This window comes from Leucopleurus acutus (assembly GCF_964270905.1).
Source record: "Leucopleurus acutus genome assembly, chromosome: 9".
NCBI lineage: Eukaryota > Metazoa > Chordata > Mammalia > Artiodactyla > Delphinidae > Leucopleurus > Leucopleurus acutus.
The window spans coordinates 98,172,335-98,194,784 of record NC_139144.1 but is presented as its reverse complement, the minus strand read 5'-3'; the positions used below and the strand labels follow the sequence as shown (position 1 = coordinate 98,194,784).

The following is a 22,450-nucleotide window of genomic DNA, read 5'->3' as shown; positions in this document are numbered from 1 at the left end:
TTAATCTCTTTCTTCCTTAGGCTGACTAGTTCTTTCTTGCAGTGTCTTCACTTATTCATTCATCAAACATTTGAGGTCTTGTACGTGTTAGGCACTATGCAGAGGACCAGGGCCACAGCCTGTGGACCAGAGAAGCACAGCCTTTGGCTTTATGGAGCTTAAGCCACTTACTGTTCCTCTAAAGACTGAACAGGTTATACCGGTGCTTGGGTGATATGTTACTCTTCTAAAATCATGCCTTCTTCAGACTAAATGTTATCTGAGCTTTTAAAATGTACTGTTTTAAAACTAAAAGCCAGGGGCTTCTCTAGTGGTGCAGTGGTTGAGAGTCCGCCTGCCGATGCAGGGGACACGGGTTCGTGCCCCGGTCCGGGAAGATCCCACATGCCGCGGAGCGGCTGGGCCCGTGAGCCATGGCCGCTGAGCCTGCGCGTCCGGAGCCCGTGCTCCTCAATGGGAGAAGGCCACAACAGTGAGAGGCCCACGTACCGTAAAAAAAGAAAAAAAAACCAAAAAAAAAAAAAAAAATCTAAAACTAAAAGCCAAATGCTTCCTATCTGTAAATAATTTCTATTTTATTCCAGGTAGAGTGAGTATAACTGTCACTTTTTATTGTATGTAAGGTTTTCTTATAATAATTCAATTAAGCTCTTCTGTCTTTCCTTTTTCATGATCAGTATACCAGCTTTGACTCTGCTGGTGCATCACAAGATCAGGCTGACCAGCAGAAGGAAAGAGACCAGGCAGTGCCTCTTTTTCATTCTCCTTAAGACCTTCGGCCACCTGCCTTATGCAGGAGGAGACTGTTACTCTGCCCCCTTCCACTGCCCTGCAGCCGTTCTTTAACCATTGTCTCATATGTTAGGAAAGCATCACAGTAATTTTATATACAAATAGCATGGAAATGTATTTTCAACAACAGGGGAACATTTAAATAAACTATACTGTAGTCATAGGAAATGCTTTGCTTAAGATGTTAAATGAAAAGAAAGAACGTACCAAACGACATGTAACAATAATAAAAATAGTAATATAAATGTAATATACTGAAAATAATACAATGGATGAGTAGCTAACACTTTTTAAGCAATCACTGTGTTGTGAACATGTTTTAAATGCTTTGCACTTATTGACCCATTTAGTTACCTCATTTAATCCCCCCAACAACCCTCTCAATTGGTAATTATTATCCAGTTTTTACATGTAAACATAAAAATGAGGTACAGAGAGTTTAGGCCACTTACTAGGTTTGGTGAAAAGCCAGTACAGGTCCTTAAGGTACCTAGGTTCTAGTAGGGGCTCACTCACTGTTGGGTGATCAAAGTGCCCACAGGGATGCCGTGAGGAGTGGATGGCAGAGGCACCAATTGTGGAATCAGGAAGACTTCCACATGGAAGGGACATGGAACAGAGTTTTAAAGGGCGAGTTGGCTAGTTTTCCAGGTGAATAGGCAGATGGGAAAACCTATTGAAACCTGACTGCCACTCACCAATCTTGTGACTTAATTCCTTCATCTGAACAACACAAATGATGTCTGCCATTTCTTCATGGCGTATCTAATAAAATAGGGTACTGAAAGCTCTATGGAAGTGTTTGATGTTATTTAATTATTTTATTTATTTATTTTTTAAAAGTCCTTAAATATGTGACTGCTGGTTTTCCTTTGCTTTCTTAGGTAGATATGATTGTGACCCTGGGAGGACTTGCTGGACGTTTTGACCAGATTATGGCGTCAGTGAGCACTTTGTTTCAAGCAACTCGAATCACTCCTTTGCCAATTATAATAATCCAAGAGGAGTCTCTCATCTACCTGCTCCAACCGGTAAGTGAGGATTAAATACGGTGTCAGCGCTTTGCTTCCACAAAACCTGTAACATTTTCGTACACAAGGAGAAAACATGTGCCCCATTTATGTATTTGAACTGTGAGTGAAGTTGAGGTGTTTGATTACTTGTGGCTAAATGGGAAACAGGTGGAGGAGAAGCCTCATTGTACTCAGAAAAACAAAACAAAACAAAAGTTTTTAAATTAAATTGACACTAAGAATTAAATTTAGCATTTTTGCATTTTGAGCAGCTGAATGTGAGTGCCACTTGAGATAAATCTCAGCAGAGAAAGCACAAAGCTTGGCAAACATTACAAATGGAATTCTGGTATATTTTCAGTGTTGTCGTTATAATTGGAAACTGTATTTGAATTTGTTAAGCACTTAGTCTTGAGCTTTTACTGTTCATAAGTTGCTTGGTTGTTAATTTCACTCTCATGATGATGTCATTCATTTCCAATGATAAACATCAAGGAAATTTTCTATCAGTGTAGTGCTTAGAACAGAATTCTTATTATATAAACATGTTTTATGAGGTTGATGAGTGTATTTCAGTTTGAAAAATGATTGTTTGGCAACATTTTTTTTTTTTTTTTGCGGTACGCGGGCCTCTCACCGTTGTGGCCTCTCCCGTTGCGGAGCACAGGCTCTGGACGCGCAGGCTCAGCGGCCATGGCTCACGGGCCCAGCCGCTCCGCGGCACGTGGGATCCTCCCGGACCGGGGCACGAACCCGTGTCCCCTGCATCGGCAGGCGGACTCTCAACCACTGTGCCACCAGGGAAGCCCATGTTTGGCAACATTTTTTAAAGACAGTGGACAGTTTTTTGGTTTTTTTCTTTTTTGCCTGTCACTGCAATGTGCTACTTACAGCTTTGCTCTCAGTCCCTCTGCTGTCCATCATCTGTAGCTTGTCATTACCTGAGGACTGTTGCTTGGTTAACATGGCATGCATGCTTACCGTCGTTCCGCCAGTTGTGCGTTTTCTTCTGGCTCTTTGCATTGCGTGGCTTTGTTGCTTTCTGGAATACTTCCTGTGAGGTGCGAAAACGAAGCTGAAGAATTCGGTTTTCAGACTCCATAGTGTCCATTTATTTGGTCAACAAAGAGTTACGGAGTGCCTGCTACCTACCTGTTGCACTGCTGGGTAATTGAAGATTAAACAGAAATAGTAACACGTGTTCTTTACTCTCTAGTATATGTCTAGTGAAGAAGACATTTATAAAACACAGACATAAAGCAAGGTCAAAAGGTTAGTACATAAAGATGATGAAAGTTTATATAATCTGGTCATGGGTGTGTAAGGAAATGCTTCACAGAGGCGCTCACATTTTATTTACTTAATTAATTCAACAAATTTTTTTTTTTTTTTTTTTGGCTGCTGTACGGCTTGTGGGATCCTAGTTCCCTGAGCAGGGATTGAACCCCGGCCCTCGGCAGTGAAAGCCTGGAGTCCTAACTACTGGACCACCAGGGAATTCCCAACAAATATTTCTTGAGTACCTGCTATATGTCAGGTACTTTTCTAGGGATACAGCAGCAAGCAACAATGACAACAACAAAAAAACCCCTTCCTTTCATGGAACATAGATTGTGTTGAGCTTACATTTCAGCAGAATCTCGAAGGATGAGTGGATGTCTGCTATTGAAGATGATGGGAAAGTCATTCCAGTTAGAAGGAGCCACTAAAGAAAGATAGAGCTGAAGGGCATGTTATGGCATCTACAGGTAATTCTGAGCAGCCATATGGAAACTATTGAAAGATCAGACTCAGAAGACTACTTTGGATCCTACCTCTGAAGAACCTTGAACTCTACATACTACAGTGTGAACTTGTTTGCCATAAGCTATGGGAAGTCATTAGAAGATTTCAGTTAGCAGTCTGACATGCACAGATATGCTTCTTAGATTTCTAATTAGATGTTTATTAAATACCTGTACTTTCCCAATAGGTTCTGAAGCGTGAAACTCTCTACCGTTGTGAAGCGTTGAACTTCATTGTTTTATAATGATTTTATGATGCTGCGAATGCTAAAATAGTCAACTGCAACTTGTCTCTATGTAAATACTCTGGCTAAGAGATAACTAGACGGGGTACAATGGTTTTTGCAAAGTAAAATTGGAAGATTAACTGATAGCAAAAACCACATCTAAAAATGACTTCTGCTCTTAAGATCTTTTCATTATCTGTGGTATTCTGTATCTTCTTTGAATAATTGTAGACTTCCTAAAATGTATTCAGCTTGGGATTTCTTGGAATTCCTCCATCTATAGATTGCTGTCTGTCCTCAGTTTGGAAAACTCTCAACCATTATGTTTTCAAATATTGTCTCATCCCCCATTTTCTTTCTCCCTTCTTCTGCAACTCCAATTAAGCATATATGTGATCCTCTAATTGTATCATATATATCTCAGAACTTGTCTCTTGTATTTTCTGTCTTAATCTCTCTGGGCTGCATTCTGAAGTTCCTCATTGCCTCTGCAATCCACTTCACTCTTCTGCTTTAGCTGTTCTATTTTGCTACTAAACTCATCCTTTCAGTAGCAAAGGCTATTCCTGCCATGATTCATCTCTCTTACAAGCTTTCCCTTTACTCACATTTTAAAAACTCTTAAAACATAATCGTCCTACTTCCTTTATAGTCTAGAAAAATTCTGATATCTGCCATCTTTATAGGTCATCTATCTTTTATGTTCTCTTTTGCTTTTCTATTTTGTAACCTTGATTCATTCCGTATTTTGTGATTTTTAGCTATGACCTCATATTTCTGGGAACTTTACCTGTGGGAATTACTTATAGAAGGAGTTAAAGTGAGTCCAAGGAGAATTTAGAGTGGACTTCCAACCCAGTTATTTATAGGCACTAATAACTTAGGACCTTTCGTTTGAGACTTTTTTGGACCATCTCGGTGGTATGTATTTTGAAGCTAATTCTGCTGGGAGTTTGACTTCCAATTACAGATGCCCAAGGAAGACTTGTTCCTCTTCTTAACCAAGGTTTGGCTGGACAGTTTTCCTAGCGTTCACGTGGGGGTATCCTTTGTATTCGTCTTTTCTCTGAGAATCTCCGCTGAAGTGGTGCAGTCTCCTTTTACGCTCCTACGTTGCTCAGGCTTGCTCTCCTAATGACCTTCCATACTTGGAGGCCTAAGCGACTGAAACTCAAGTTCATCTGATTTGGTAAAAATCAAATGCCTGTAAGGTGAAAGGTAGATTGGTGTTCTTTTTCAATCAAAACTTAGTTTTTGGCTTTTGAATATTCTTTGAAAAAAAGAAAAAGATGTTTGATGCATTTTGAAAGATTCCCTTTAATTTTTTTCTATCTTTTTTTTTATTGTTGTCGGTTGGCCAGGGTACTAATCTACCCTGTGTATGTTGCAGTGATAGTTAACCCCCAAATCTCAGAGGCTTAACTGAGATTAAGCTTCATTTTTTTTTCTCATTCATGGAAAATCTGGTGTGGTTTGGGCAGTATCCTCCATTTTATATCCAAGCCAATTGGGAACATGTTGAGTCAGCAGCGGAAAAAAGGTTACTGTAAAAAGTGGCACTGCATGCTTTTAAAGGCCAGGCCTGGCTGTGGCTCGTGTCACCTTTGGTGAACACCGTTACACTGCCCCAGCTCAGTATGCGGTGGTCGAAGAGAGGAAGGCTGTGGGCCGGAAAGATGACTGAGCACAGACCATTGTCTCTGTCAAAGACAGAGATTATGTTCTGTAACATAATCATCTTTTTTTTTTTTCATTTATGATATGTCAGACTTTAATCATTGAAGGAGAATCCCCAGTTCCCCAAACATAGTAATCATGGTAAGTGTGCCTGCATACACCATGTCCTCTAGAATCTCTCTCTGGTCATTTTGATTTTGTCTTATTGAAACAACTAGAAAATTACCTTACCCTATCAAGTAAGTATTACATAGTGTGAGGCAGAAAGTTCACACAAGACCATACCCTCTCCATTGCATGAGAGGAGTAAGAATGTTTAGCACAGACTTTCCTCTGGGGGCTCAGTAGGGTTGGCTCTGCTCGTCTTTCCCTGGGGTCACATCCCAGGTCTCTGCTTCTCAGTCACTTTTAGTGAGAGAGTAGTTAGACAGCACCCAGAGCAACTGCAAAAGCCAAAAGGAGTATGTTTGAGGGCTTAAGATACGAACCAGTCTTACACTCTCTACCATATTTTTAAGCAGTTCTAATTGTACACTTACGAAATGTGATCAATTAAAAGCTGATTATTGCACAGAAGCAGCCTATATCCTAGAAATGGAACACGCAACGTTGGAGCTGAAATGACTCTGTAAGATGAATTTTCATTTATCTCTGTGTTATATGTGGCATATGTAGTAAAGTACGCATCTGTAGTAGGTAGTGTGCATACTCAGGACGATGTCTACAGGATACTGTTCCTTGTTAATAGGACTTATCGTAGTCACAATCAGGATGGACGTACCATAAACGTAAATTGAAACCATTTGCAAATATTTTGGTGCTGGACTAAGGAAATCAATCTGGTTTGCTTCAGTGACAGATAAAGAATACTTTCAAAATGTTTTAAATGTACTTCTTAATTGAAAGTCATCAAATAGCTATTCTTGAGAAAGGAGGTAATTGGGGGACTTGTACAAGAAGCATATCATTTGAGCTTCATAACAGTCCTGGGAGGCAAGCAGGACAGATCATAAGAATCACACGGCAGTATTTTGACTCAGCAGTTTTTCCACTGCACTACCTTTCCTTCTTCATGGGATTAATGGGCTGAGGTGGAAATGACAAACTCTTAAAACAAGTCACAGTCTGCAGGCTGGTCATTATCCATAGGGTATGCATATGTGTACACACACACACACGCACGCACACACACGCACGCACGCACATAAATTCTCTACAATATTCTTTTCAAATAAGCTTGATCTTGGATGCCCCTTAAGGGTATATCCTACCTTGTGGCTTTACCCTGAAATTAAACAAAAATAACACTCTGCATTTTCCTCAACTATAAATAATCTACCTACAATAAGAATCTTCGTTATTTAAACAGATTAGATGAGATTGCCATCAAACTTTGCTAAAATATATCAAAAGTGGTAGAATTCAATATAAATGTTAATTATTATGAGTATTACTTTTGAGGACAGCGTCTTCTAGAATTGGTTCTATAATTCCAGGTTGTGTGAAGTTGAAGATAATAGCAGGAGGTGTGAGATGTCTTATGGGACCTGTGTGTTTGGCTGATACATGTTTTAGTGCTTGTATTTGCTCTATGACGGTGAAGTGGCTGGGATAGCACTGGACCATGGAACTAAAATGTGCTTCTCTTGATTTTTCTACAAAAAGCCTCCCAACCCTCAACTCCTCTTAATGTTTCTGTAATGTTCTGTGTTTCTTTCTCTACATACGAGACTCTTGTGAGAGCGTGTTGTGTAAATAAACCCTCATCCTTCATTCATTAAGGGCACGTCAGTCATTTGGGACCGGCCTGTGTGTCGAGAGCCATTCAGTTAAAGTTGTGTAGATTGTTGCAGACTAAAATCTTTCATCCAATTCTCTTTTCAGTCCACTTCCTATGACTCAGTTTTGTTAATTACAAATAGCTGATTCAGTTTGTTATAGAGCAGAAACTAACATGACACTGTAAAGCAATTATACTCCAATAAAGATGTTAAAAAAAAAAAGGCAATAGTGTACTTCCAGGTCTATATAAATTTGGAAGACTGGAAGTTTTTAGCTGGTTGACTTTTTAGAAGATAATGTCTTTCCGATTGTATTTTGGCATATTTCACTTGCTGCGGGTCAGATGTCATTATGAGTGAAAACCTCAGTAGGTAGCGTTTACTTTGAAGGGATGTTCAAACTGCCATTTTAAAATAGCAAATTAAAAAAAAGAATGCCTAATAGCCCCTCCCCAAAGAGTCATCATCCCTCTTTTACCCCACAAAAATGTGTTCTTAATAAGACATCATGCCCTTTTATGAGCAGGAGATCTTATGAAAATGGTGAGAGACATTTTAGCCATGAAACCCCACTGATGTCAATGACGGGTTAGGCTGTGTTCCCCATGAAGACAGCCAGGTGCTCAGAGCGTGTGTGCCGCATTTACTATGCAGGGTGTGAATGGCTCCAGATTTCACATACATACCTTCTCATTTTCTGGTCCTGTGCTTCTCAGGAGTCCAGAAACATTAGCTTCTGTACACTGAGCATAAATTATCTTTTATCTCCAAGTTTTATGGCAGTTGGTAATACAAGTTAATAGGATTTATGACCAAAAAATGAGCTGTCCGAGAGTTAATAAGGCATGTCTTTTGCGTTATCCCAAACCTCGTTCAGTGATTCCTGTTCAGGATTATAGCGTCTGATGTATAAGAGAATGCTGTTACAGAGCGACGCTGTCGGTTTTTATCTCAGTTGAACGAACTTCTACGTACATTGTAAATATTTCTTCCTCATGATCTTAGCCATGTTTCCTACTGCTTGTTTTTTTCCTCTCACTAGATCAATCATTTGCTGTATAAAGTCCTGACATTTTCTCCATTATACATTTGAAATGCCGGTAATGAATATGATAGAAAGCTGTTAATAGTCTGATAGAAAGAAGCTGAATATTCGTGATGTAAATTTGGTGCGCATGATGGTTTCTGCAGAGAACCAGGGGTTTGGATCTGTCTGTCCACACGTGCAGCACCATCTCATCAGTGATAACACCGGAGAAGTGATTCTCAGAGTGAGAGTGAGGGGACTCTATAGGCAACACTGATAATCTTCTCACTGTTTATTATCCAAATATATAATTCCTTTCTTTGGATTATTATTTCATTCTCCCTCTGTATCTTCTCAATTTTTGTTGTTGCTTGGCATCTTAGAATCTTTTTTATAAATTATACGTAGCATACAACCATTCAATATTGGTGTAAATAGTATAAGGTCTGAGAGATCATTTTATAGAGGAGCAATTGCAGACACTTAAGGGTAAAGTGATTTTCCCAAGGTTATGCGCAGCATTTCCTTGAAAGAAAACTTATGCTGAAAATGAAGTAGATTTCATGCAGCGATGCCTAAAAGAGGACCGCTAGGCATTTCATGTCGGTAAATGGCCTGCCACTCAGAGCCTTCTCAGTCTGTCTTTCCTCTTCCACAGGGCAAATTGCTATCCCCGCTTCCTTCCTTCCTCCGTTGTACACCCACCGAAGCTTCCTTCTCTGGGAAAGTCCTGCCACCTAATGTCTAACCTAAAGACTCTTCGAAGTGGCTCCTTGCTTTGCTTACTCTTTTTCTTCGGCTTGTCTGCTCTGTATGCCAGGGCAGCAGATTCTTCTCGACGAGCACTGCACACAGACACACATCTGCCCTAAGTACCCTCTTCCTTCCCTTGCTCCAGACCTTGCCCAGCTTTCTAGGAAAATGTTTCTATGCCCCTTCTCTCCTCTTCTGTCCCCTTCCGGGTGCTTTTTCCTCCTCCTCCACTACATGGCATTTAAAAAATATAAAACAAAACCCTATCCTGTTGTAGAACAGTGTATTTGCCTTTCTTAGTAGTCAGACGTTAAATTTTAATGTGCAGTACTACCACAAAACTCCAGAGCTCTACAGCTCTCATTTTGTAAGCACCCCAGTGTCCCCTTTAGATCTCTATAGGAACTTTCCCTCTGTGGCTTTATCCATGTTTAATGAAACTAACTTTCTTTAACTAAGAAGTGAAATCACACATTCATGAAGGGTTTATTTTGTAGGTTTGTTTTCTATTCTGCTGATTCCGTTTTTGTTGTTGTATAGCGTAGAATACTTCAGCAAAAAGCATTCTTTACGCACCAATTATGTGATAGACACAGTGGTGGGCAGTGCATGTGAAGAAGTAAAAGGCACTGCTTCTGTTCTACTACTCAGAGTTTAGTGGAAAAGATGGAAGAATAAATAGCAAAATTTACACTCCTTATAAGGGAACACTGGACGCTATAAGGATGGCGTGGAAAAAAAACATTTAACCCAGATTGGGCACAGGGTTGGTGGTGAGAATGGGGACAGTCTCTGAGGGAGATCCTAGCTGATGGGCACTTAGGCAAAGAAAGGAATAAAGACATTTAATATGAAAAGGCAAGGGGGCCTTAGAGAACTTGCCACCTTTGGGGGAATCTCCAAATTGCTGAATCCTGGGGAGCCTCGGAGATGCAGCTAGAAGTAAGAAGGTTCTAGATCACGAGGGGCTTGTTTGCATTCTCAGGAAGATGGTCTTTATATTGAAGGCCAAGTTCAGGTATTAAGTGTTTTTATCAGGGAATGACGTTAGATTAACATTTTAGATAGTTTGGTAGCAATGTGAAGGATAAATGGGTGAGGGAAGAGATGGAAGCCATTCAACTACTTCAGAAATCCAAGAAGGGAATGGTGAGTAAGTAGACTTAAGTAAAGATGGGCATGAAGAAGAGATGATACAGTTCATTGGGATGTGAGTTCAAAAGTCTTTGCAGGAACACAGAGGGAGGAATCAGTGCAGTGCCTAGGATTCGGCATTAGGCAACTGGGTGTTGTCTTTCTTTGAAATAAAGAATGTGAGAAGAACAGAACAAAATGGGAAGATAATCAGCTGAATTTGGGACAGAAAGAGATTGGTCTGTTTTGGGAACTGAGTAGAATTGCCCAAAAGGGTTAAATATTCTGCCTAACCTGGCGGTGTACCTTGAGATTCATCAATATATACATGGTAATTAGAAACTTGGGACTGGACTCATCGCCCTGGAAGGACGGTGTAGAGTGTAAAGAGCCACGGCAGATGGTAGAACTCGAGGGGATACCTTAACGGAGAAGAAACAGAACTAAAAGAGAGTGACGCTGAAACGAAGGTGGTTTAGAGTTTCAAGAGGCAAGGGAGTGATCAACAAGGGTGTCAAGAATTTTAAAAAAATGATATCATGAGTTTGGAAGCTAGGAAGGCTTGCTAAGGTACAGTTTTCATGGTAAAATATAGGTAGGAACCAGATTATTCTGAGTTGAGTATTAAATGGGAAGGGAGGTAGATATATATTTCTCTTTATTGTTGTTTGCCCTTTTTCATTGTTCCCTCATAAGCAGTTGAATTTTTTTTCTTTTTTGGACTAACCTGGGAACTAATGACGGCTTACAAAATTATTTTGGTGAGACCGTTTTCCAAGTTAAAAACGAAACCAGAAGAGGAATGTTTGGGACTATGCCTTTATTTCTTTTCCAGGATGACCAGAAGTGTAGCTGCCATGCTGCACCTTTGTAAGGTGGATGACACCTTTATGGACACTAATTATATCACTAAATACTGGTGAAATATGTTGCAGTGTGTTTTAAATCCATATTGTCTCCGAAAACAAGCAGAAGGACCACCCCCAGCTCTACAATCCTGACAGGCCCTTCTCTCCTTTCCGTGGGCACCCTGGGTCTGGGCATCAGCACGAAGCTTTGAGTCAGAGCTTTTCATCTGCCTCTTTCTGGTCTGTCATCTTTTCAGTGTTACATGACCTAGGGAAGCTGACCTATCTCCTGTTTTCCAAGCTGACCACAATCACTCCTTTCTCTGCCAAAAATATTTTTTTGTTGAAGTCACCCTCTTCTTTTAAAGCCCTACTCAAATTCTCTGTCTCCAGAATTTCCAAATAAACCTCTCTGAACTTCCCTCATCTCGATTATTTTCATCATTTTTTAAAATCCTTTTTCTCCTATGGGCCTCAAGCAGTTTATCCATAAAAGAAAATTCGTTAGGGTATAACTTCTCTCATTTTCTAAACCTTAAAAACATAAGTCGCCTATTTTTAATCAAAGGTGAAATAATAACGATCATACTTCATCCAGTGCTAGTTCATCCAGTGGGAGCCAAATCCAGATAAATAGGAAGTTTTAGATGATCTCAATGTCCTGTTCCCATTATCAAGAGTGTTCATTGGTGCCGCCCCTTGTAGAATACAGGGTGCCTGGGCATCCCAGGTTGGGAGTCAGGGGCTCTGACTTCGTCTACTTATTTCCTCCTTAGCACGTGCTTTTTTCCTAGTTTGTTGGAAGCTCACGTGGGGAGGGGCGATAGCTTCTGTTAGTGGCTGCTGGTGTGCTAGTTCTCTTGAGCAGATACATGAGGAGGATGGTGGCAGGGTGGTAGGTTTTAGAGCAGCCTGGATACAATGAAGCTTCAAGGGTAAAGGCCGGAAATGATAACCCCGGTACCCGCCACTCACCCATGCAACATACAAGTTCTTCGACCTTAAAGAAGTCTCACTCAGGGAGATTTATAGAAAGGTGCCCATCAGCAAAAACCTGTGGTGACCCCTCCGTGATTCCAAAGCAGCAAGGGAGGAAATATCAAATTCAGTCTCAACGGAAGCTGTTTAAAAACTTATTTGGACGTTGGCCTTTTCGTTTTCAACCATGAGTGACGGAGAATCGGGTTAGGAGTCTTGATGCAGTCCAAAAGAATGCTGTGCGCAGGTGAAACGATAGAAGCGATGGCATCAGCGTTTGTCACAGCCCTGTCATCGTAATTTTTCATAATCCAATTCTGGGCAAAGTCATGGAATATGGGATGCTGAGTGTCATCTTTCCCTTTATCGCCCCCCACAGTCCTCTGTGGCAAGGGCACAAGTACACCGTGTCACGTATACTTTGTTCAATTGAGCATTGCTTCAGCATCTTCCTTTGATTGAAAACAAAGGGTTGCCAGTGCGGTATCAATGAACTGTGAAGTGATGTGAGCATTACCAGCAGGGAAATGAAATGAGCTTCTGGGAAGAAGATTGGCGCCGGTGAAAGCCTCTATATAAAGAGCTTCGTACAGCCCCAGCTGGGTTGTATGACTTCTCATCCGATTAAGATTTCTTTTTTTCCCTGAATTGGGGAGCATTTTGATCTTATTTGTTCCAATGCAATCAAAACTGAAAGTGAAGAAAAAGTGGAATACTTATCCAAATAAAGTTAAGCTAGGAGGACTGGGGTTCGAGGGTACTTCTTCAAACTATACACTCACGCTGGATGTTTTGAAGCTCTTCCAAGGAATGGCGTGAGGTACCTCACCCTCATACATACACACACATATGTACAACACATGTAACATACATGTGCATACACCTCCCCCCACCCCAAGAATCTTACCTCTTCCAAGCCCAATCTCACCGAGAGGGAGGATTTTTTTTCCAAAAACCACTGTCCTATATAGCTGTCTTTTAAAAGCTACCCTTAGTCCTTCATAACTTTGTCATGATCAGAATTAGGATATTTGACTTAGATGGGTATGAAATAGTTTAACAGTAACATTTATAAAAATACATCAGAGTCAGGGACCAAGTTAGCAAAGCAGAGTATAACCAAGATGATCAATAGACGGAGAGAGAGAGCGAAAGAGAGAGTTAAACTTTGACAGAGAATAGAACACTAACAATGCCCCAGTTTCCTGTGGCCTTCTGAAGTGGCCTGAGACACTGCTGATAGATGTCGAGTAGATAGGATGTTCTAAATGTCGAAGACATACTGAGTATTAATCTACCATTGAAGTCTCTTGAGAGCCGTGCATGAGTTGTAAAAAAAAAAAAAAAAAAAAAAAAAACCTTTGTACCAGAAAGCCTGGAAAATTACCAGAAATATTTTTGGAGTGATACAGCACTTTGAGAGTTTGTGAAATACATTCATCATTGTCTCACTTGATTTTCAGCAGCCCTGTTAAGCCTGCAGACAGGTACATTGTTCCTGTTTTTCAGATGAGGAAACTATGCGTAGAACAATGTTGTGAGTGCGTGGAAAATCCATGAACAGTCTAGGGATTTTTCTGAAACCTAGTCCTGTACCCTTTGCTTTGTAGCTGCTGTCTGTCTGTTAGAATCCCCGCTTCCCTCTCTGAATGGCGTCGCACCTTATGGAGACTCCAAAAGCAGGAAGGAGAAGCAACCAGTTTCAATTATCTTCCACGCCCTGAGGGTGGTGCGTTTAGGAGCCGGCACTGAAGTCATCTGCATGGCATTTTTTTCTCCCCAGTCAGCTTTCTCATTAAGAAAATTGTCATATATACAATTTTGAAAGAACAGTATAATGAGCAACACATTGCACCCATTTCTAATTTTTTAAAGCATTTGATCATGTATGCTCCCTCTATGAACAGATGTATTTGGGGGGAAGGTGACCCTTTGAAATTAAATTGCGGATGTCTCATCACATCTGAAATACTTCGACATGGGGAATGATATTTAGAAACTGAGATCGAGATAATAGATACGCTTAGTGCTACTATGGTGGCGTTGCTTCTAGACATTTTTCAACGAACAGAACTTAGAAACAAACAAAAAGTTGTGTGTATGCATAAATTACAAGTTTGTATTGATATTTTGAATTGTTTTTCTATATTTAACCTATTTTTATTTTATATTTTTTATTTCTTTTGCCCTCCCTCAAAATTCCTGGTTTGAAATAACATACTTATTTTAGACTATAGTGTATAGTAACTGGTTTCAAAATTATAATATTTAAATTACCACTGATAGTAAACTACTAAAGGAAATTTAAAATTTCTTTGCAGGTCTTTCCATATGTCTTTAAATTATAGCCCAGTCGGAGTATTGTGTCTAAACTTTGTCACTTGAAATGATAAATTTTGTTCTTTCTGTGGTTATGCTACAAATTTAACTCTTAGGTTCATTTGTCACAGTTTATTTGTAGTTACAAGACTTTATTTTTTAATTACTATATTAAAATATTTTAAAGTAGTTACATTGTTCAAAAGCAAAGCTTCATAAAAAGTTATTGTCAGGAGAGGTCTTGCTTTCATTTCTATCCTCTTCACCACCACCACCCTCTTTCAGAATCTTCCAGATTCTGAAAGAGAAAAATAATAATAATATATTTTGGAGACTGCTCTGTAGTCAGTAATAGAGATCATCTTCTTTTATCATGGCTGTTCAGAACACTAATTGTGTGTATGTATCTCAGTGTACCATAACTTATCCATGTGTAGCTTTTTGAAAGGACATGTTGGAAATTCTGACAAGGTAGTTCTTTGAGTTGTGGCTTACGGTGTGTTTTGAAAATGTTCCTCAGGTGATTCTATGCACTTTCTGATGAGAAAACTGCTTAGCTCTCATAACACCTTAGGAGGTGGAGACAGTAGGGCCCAATTTTAAGGACAAACAAACTGGGTCTTAAAAATATGCAGCGACTTGTCAGGAGTTACTCTTCCATTTAATGATAAAGCCATGTTCCAAATCCATGTCTAACGACCTTTAGGTCTCTCCCTTCCATAATTCTCTTTCCCATTACATGATTCATGAGCTTAGTGTGATGTCATCCAGTGCAGAAGAAGCAATTTTAAGAGGTAAACTCATTAAGCAAGCATAACATGTACAGACCACATAATTCTTCTCTAACAGAGGATCAGGCTTCACTGCCACCTTTGTAGAGTGTAGATAAGTTTTTAAATAGAAATGAATGGACATTATCAGTTTCCTTTATCAAGGAAGAAGAATATTCTATTACAGCTGAGATAGTAATGATAATGAACCAGAGTCTTTCTTTTTTGGAAAAAGTTGTGTTGATAGAGGAGCCTCAGAATTGATTAATTGCATACACATTGGCCTTTCCAATTGTCTGACGATAGGAAGCCGGTTTCACTCCTACCAGAAGCCCTCAAGGTAAAGGCACAGAATATGGAACATTGGTCTTATTTTATCACTCAAGTTTAATGTTCAAAAGTGCTGCTCAAGGGATAGTGGGAAAGGATTTATTTTCTCCTGGGTGAAGCTAGCCTATTAGGAAGTGGGCACTCTTTGAAATTTTGATAATAGTAATTGAAAAGCTATGAATAGAGCTTAATATTTTTTTCTGAGCATATTTCACATATAAAATATTTCCAGGAACAGAGCAAGCATTAAGAAAGATAAAGGGACTTGGACAGTTTTTTTCATGTATTCATTCAACCAACATATTAACAAGGACTTATTTGTATCAGGTATATTGCTAGATTGAAGATGAATAAGTTATTCTCAGAAAAGCTTTGCTAAATCTATTTGGATCATTATTTCAATAAGATAAAAGAAGTGCAATATTACAAATACATACAGACTATTATGGAAGTGTAGAGAAGCAGCACGTAATGTACCACAGACAGGTGTGGGAAGAAAAAGGTCATGTCTAAGCTGGGTCTCAAAAGTAGACAGATGAGTAAGGGTCACTAAAAGTTGAAGAGGTTAGAAGACAGAGAACGGAGGACGTGAGCAAAGCTGTACAGTAAAGAAACCGAGCTGTTTATTTGGGAGAACAGTAGAAAGCCTGATGTTTCTGGGATGGAAAAGGAGGACATGGTGATGGATGAGAGGAAAGAAGCTAGGTTGGAGAGGCAGTTGAAGATCACTTCCTCTGCCATGTTAGGGGATTCGGATTTTAATCCTTCAATGTTAGACAAATGGTTTGTAACTCTTGGAGGTTATGAGCCTATATGAGAATATGAGGAAAAGTATGAACCTTCTCCAGAAAAATGTACATTTCTACATACACTGAAATTTTTAAATATAATTTTAAGAGTTTATAGAAGTCCTGAGCCTATCCATAGAGTTCCATTTGGAAACCGACTCTTTCAGACAAATACTGGTATACCTTGTTATCTTACCAGTTAGTATGGACAGGGCCAGGCTGTATTCTTAGATAGGACTTTCACATTGAGTTATTAACAGAAATTATCAAATGGGTGGTAGCCAAGTTCTTCAGTAATGGTGAAAATTATGATAGTGGCTAATACTGAATCTCAACATGTGCCAGGATGAAGAAATTATTTTTCTCCCTATTTCTCAGATGAAGCTCAAGGTGTTGCTTGCAGCCAGTAGGATGCAGAGATGGGATGTACCCAGGCACTCTGGCTGCACATGTACTGCTCTGTACTCCTAGTTAACTGCATTATAACGCTCCCTGAGAAAGACAAATTGAGGCCTTTTTCAATGCTAGAAGCCTAGGCTTATTGGCCATAGATACAGGTCGGTATGCAGATCTTATGTTCTGTTCATTGAACTTACCTCTTAGATAGAAAGATTTCTGCCCTTGCAGCTACATTCATTACACAATTGTGAATAGCATTAAATATAGACACAAGATTATTAGCAGCAACACTTAATACTGTGTATCATCCAGTAGGCTGCAGTAAAGAATTTCATTTCTAAAGCCAAATAGTACATAATTCTCTAAAATCACCTTCTCCTGAACACATACTTCATTTAAAACAATTTTACGAACCAAATTCTAACGTACTACTTAGCATAAAAATGTTGATGTGCAACATTAAAAAAATAAATTAATGCTACAAATCTCATCCTCTATTCCTTTTATCTGTGATGCTTTCTTTTCCTGAAAAATTGCATTTATATCCAAAATAGAAGTTTATTACAACAAGCCTTTTTTGGAGAGGAGTTATGCTCAAAGAAAGGAAGACATTCAGAACCATTAAAAAGGGAACTAGAAGGAGACCATATATCATAGTTCATCCTAGAATAGTTAACTGAATGTATGAAGAAGCAAGGTGATGTCTATAACCCTATGGCTTATTAGGTCTGAAAAGTGTCAGTTATTCAGTGCAGATTTAGGTGTTGTCAAGGGGCTTCTGGTTCTGACTGGGAGGTTTGGGTCTTGACTCTAGTTTGTACAGACTGGCTCCTTGGGATGCTCTGAGTCCCAGTTTCTTCGTCTGTAACTTGGGAATGATACTGCACAGGATATTCACGAAAATTAAACCATATAAGGCCTTGTATATGAAGTTGCTTCTTGTTTTATTTTGTTTTGCTTTCGTTTGGTTTCTTTCCTTTGGGATTCAAGTGGAAAGGGGTGGAGTTCATCATACTCCTTATTCCTGGCACATTATCGTCGTTGGTCAGTTTGTTTCATTGTTGATTTGGGTTTGTTGGTTCAAATCCCATTTTCGCCTGCGACTCCCTATTCATCATATAAGAAACCATCCAAATATATTATAATTTACCTTTTTGTTTGTGCTTTACAAAAATGTGTATTGTTTTATGACCATTAAAAAATATTTTAAATGTGTCTCTAAAAGAAAGCAATTCCTAAAAACCATACCTAAAGTGACTAAAGTTAAAAATAATTACTTAATGTGATAAAATACAATTTTTACATATGCTGTGTTATTTTAAGTTTTTTTATGGTTTGTTATATGATTAGGGATCCAAACAACGTCCGTGCATTGCAATTGGTTAATATTTTTGTTGTCTCTTTTCATCAGTAAGTCTCCTTCTCTATTTTTCTTTTTCTTCTCCTTCTTCCTGTTATTCTGCCCTCACCCCTCAACATTTTTGTTGAGGAAACTGTCATTTGTTCCATGGAATTTTCCACAGTCTGGGTTCATGGCATGGCAAGTTATCATTAAATACTTTCTCTTTTCCTTTGTGTTTTTGTAATTTGTAGTTAATTCTAGAGCTGTGATCAGAACAATTAAAAAATTGGGGGGATGCTTCTGAAATGGGTGACATTGCATCATAACATTTGGTTGTCTCTTTATTACGATGTTCTAGCCGTTGATAATCATCATTCACCTCCATAGTGGTTGCTCAATGGTAATACTAAACTATTCTACAGCTACTACTTTATTTATTGCCTGAAACACCTCCTTAAAGAGCAGCTTCCCTCAGATCAGCTACTAGGTTAGCTTGTAGAACAGTTTTTAAAGGAAGGCAGGATACACACTTAATTCTTTTTTCTTTTATTTACTATTTTTCAGAATAATGAGTTGGTTCCCTAGCATTCTTCAATATTAATCAGTATTTTTGCTTAAGTTCATGATTATAATCTTATTTGATAGGTATAATCAGTCCATTATAGTTATTACCTTTATTGCTACTCAAAGTGTCCTGTCTTTGGACGGTGGGAGCATATTCAGTTTGGCTCCTGAATCTGCTTGACATAAATCCAGTAGTCTTTGATAACTTGCTTTCTGTTTCTGTAGCATGTTCCTGGATTCATCTTGTATACTTCCTGGCTGAGTCTTAGAATTTCTACAGTGGGCTCTTTAGTAAGAAATAATATAGAGACTATAATCTAATATAGAGACCATAATATAGAGACCACTAAGGAGAGTGCTTGTAGCTACTAAGTTGATTCAATAGACAAAGCTAGGATTTTTTTTTAAGATACCGTGAGTTCATACTTATGCTTTCCATTCAAACTCAATACCACAGGGAAACAATGTCTTTTGATGAGCAGAGCTTTAAAATGTTGATGAAGCCTCGTCTATTCATCTCTTCTGTTATGGATCATGCTGTGGTGTTTTATCTAAGAAATTTTTATCTAACCTAAGGTTACAAAGATTTCCTTTTATGTTTCCTCTTAGAAGCTGTATATTGATAGTTGTAGGTTTTACATTTAGATCTGTGATCCATTTTGCTTTCATTTTTGTACACCACGTGGGGTATGGATTGGCGTTCGTTTATTTGCATATGAATATCCAGTTGTTTCAGTACCATTTGTCATAAAGGCTATTCTTGCCCCACTGTATTGCCTTTGCAGCTTTGTCAAAAATAGTTATCCATGTACATGTGGATCTATTTCTAGCCTTTCTCATATACTCCATTGATGTTTTCGTTTTCTTTAAGCCAGTACTACAGTGATGTGATTGAATAATCTTTTGTATGTATCTCTTTGTATGTTGCCAGTGTATCTTTTGGATAGATCCCTGGAAGTGTGATTACTGGGTCAAAGTTTCTTCTAAATGCTCCCCCATAAGAGTGTAAAATGCACTTGTAAGAGTACCTATTTCCCCTCAGCCTACTCATCTGAATAGGTGAGAAATAATATCCCAGAGTAGTTTAAATTTGCATTTCTCTTATTAAAAATGAGATTGAGCATATTTTTATATCTTTAAAAGCTCTTCACATTTCTTTTCTCTGGACTGCCCATATTTTCTAAAAAGTTGTTGGCCTTTTTTTTTTCTTTCTATATTGTTAAAATCTCTTTACATACTGTCTATAATATGAGTTGCATATAATTTTCTCTTTCTCTTTATTATCATTTTAGGAAGGGTGTATGTATGCACTTATGCTTTGCATAAATGATATTGTTTTTACCTTTTTCTTATTTTTTATATAACTTATTTTTAAAATAGGCTTATATCTTAGAGGTTTTAGACTTACAGATTAGATTGAACAAATAGTACAGAAAGTTCTGATATATACCCCCGGCCACTGAACATGGTTCTCCCATTATTAACCTACTAATAATGTACATTTGTTACAATTAATGAACCAAAAATTGATTCACTGTTGTTAACTAAAGTCTATAGTCTATTCATATGTCATTACTTTTTAACCCAATATTCTTTTTCTGTTCTTGGATCCCATATTATATTTAGATGTTGTATTTCCTCATGCTTTTCTTGGAGGTTTTCTTGTTTTTTCTCCGACTTTCCTTGTTTTTGTTGACCTTGACGGTTTTGAGGAATCTTAGTCAGACATATTGCAGCATGGCTCTCTGTTGGAATTTGTCTGATGTTTTTCTCATGAACAGACCAGATTGTGTGTTTTAGAGAGGAAGAGCACAGAGTTAAAGTGCCATTTTTATCACATTATACCAAGGATGCCTACTGTTAACATGATTTATGACTGGTTTTGTTAACCTTGATCACCTGGCTAAAATACTGTGTGTCTGTTTTTTCCTACCATAAGGTTAATGTATGCCCCCCTTCCATCTGTATTCTGAAGGAAGTCACAGTGTGCAACCCACATGAAGAAGTGGGGAGTTAGACTGTCCCTCCATTAGGGTGGAGTAGTTACACAATTTATTTGGAATTCTTTGTGGGAGATTTCTGTCTTTTTCCCCATTTAAAAATTTATTCGGTAATTTTTTTATCAGATTGGGCTCATGAATATTTATCTTATACTTTGATTTGTATTCTAATTCTGCTTTATTTGGTTGTTCAGATTGTTTCAGTGTTGGCCATTGGAAACTCCTTCACTTGGTTCCTGTGCTCCTTTGACAGAGCCCCTAAGAGTGTGTGTGTACGTACACGTCTGCACACACATGCTTCCTTTCTTTCTACTAGAAGGCATTCCAAGTTCATCTTGTATATTTCCTGCCCTAGTCTTAGAATCACCTATTTTTCTACAGAGTTCTGTTTCTCTTTTTTTTGCACAATGGCTTTAGAAACCAAGATCTGGATGCTAGGTGTGCTTACTGCTACCTCTTAGCAAAGAAGTATAGATGTGTATTTTAACCTGTGTATATATACCCATATTTATACATACTTCTGTATGTAACCATCTGCATATATATTAAGTTAAACATGAGTTCTTACTGATATTTCCAACTGTAATCCATCATCACGTGGATCGTTTTAGCGTATTTCTCCTGCTTGTCTGTAACCTCTCACTTCAGCAGTGACAGACCTGGATCTCACCATCTACCATCCACTTAGTTAATTATTTAATTCCAGTATACATGAATAGCAGTGTTAGAGTTAATAACTTGTACCCCTGTAGGAAACAATTTTATCGGCTAGAGGACAGTACTTCTATGTAGTTCCTTTTGCCTTTAGTTTTACAGACTCTATTCATTTCCAAAGTACTTAGGTCAGCACCCTTTTCCTACTCCCTCCATTGAGGCTATTCCATATGTTTGTAATATAGTTAGGTTCTGTTGTCACATTCTGCATTTTGTCCCAGAATCCCCTGATCCTCCTAAATGATTTTTTTCAATTTGTGTATGATAAAGTTCATTCTTAGTGTTGTGAAGTTCTACAGGTCTTGACAAACCCATACTGTCATGTACCCACCTTTACAATACCATGCATGCAGTACAGTACAGTACACCTTTGCCACCCTAACAATCCCCTGAGCTTCACCTATTCATCACACTCCCCACCTTCTCCTGGACCCCAGGAACCAGTCATCTTTGAACTGTCTCTATAGTTTTCCCTCTTCCTGAGTGGCATATAATTGGAATCATACAATATGTAATCTTTTTAGACTGGCTTGTTTTGCTTAGCAATGTGCTTTTAAGCTTCCTCCACCTTTTTTCTTACCTTTTTTACTCAGCATTATGTTTTTAAGATCTATCTGTGTTGCTGTGTATACATCGATTCTTTTCCTTTGCATAGCACGAAGTGTTGTACATCTAGTATATTTGCCAATCCACTCTGAGTGCTGGACACCAAATTGCTTCTAAACCCTGCATCTCCCTGCACCCCTACCAAGCTACATCACCACAAATAATTTTGCAATGCACAGCCTCACATATATTCCCTTACAGAACTGTGTGAGCTTTTCTTTGACATGTATATAGAGAGAGAGCTTGGAAAAGAATTACAAGATCATAGCATATTTGTTTATCCTATTTAACTATTGCCTGATCGCTCTCTAGAACAGTTTTATCAAACCAGCAGTGTGGGGGGGAGTTGTATGTGTGTGCTTTAAAAATCATCCCCATATCCCCACCAATATTTCACATTATCCAAATATGGATATAAAGTATATAGGAATCAAGTGATATCTCATCGTGTTCATTTGTATTTCTATAATTACTAACAAGTCTGAGCATCTCTTCATATACTTGCTTGCTTTACTCATTTTTCTGTTGGGGATACTGTCAAATTTTTATTGCTGATTTGCAAGTATTCCTTTTATATTTTAAAGATAAATCCCCCGTCAGCTTT

The 22,450-nt window shown here is 38.5% G+C and overlaps 1 protein-coding gene across 4 annotated transcripts in view; it reads left to right on the top strand.

Annotated features, from left to right (window-relative positions):
- Nucleotides 1-22,450, top strand: part of TPK1 (thiamin pyrophosphokinase 1) — a 344,701-nt gene that overhangs the window by 193,041 nt on the left and 129,210 nt on the right. For all 4 annotated transcript variants that reach the window (XM_082846614.1, XM_082846615.1, XM_082846613.1 and 1 more), the window contains one exon: nucleotides 1,677-1,823. In XM_082846614.1, coding sequence (XP_082702740.1) covers nucleotides 1,677-1,823 — 147 coding nt within the window. The remainder of the gene's footprint in view (nucleotides 1-1,676; nucleotides 1,824-22,450) is intronic.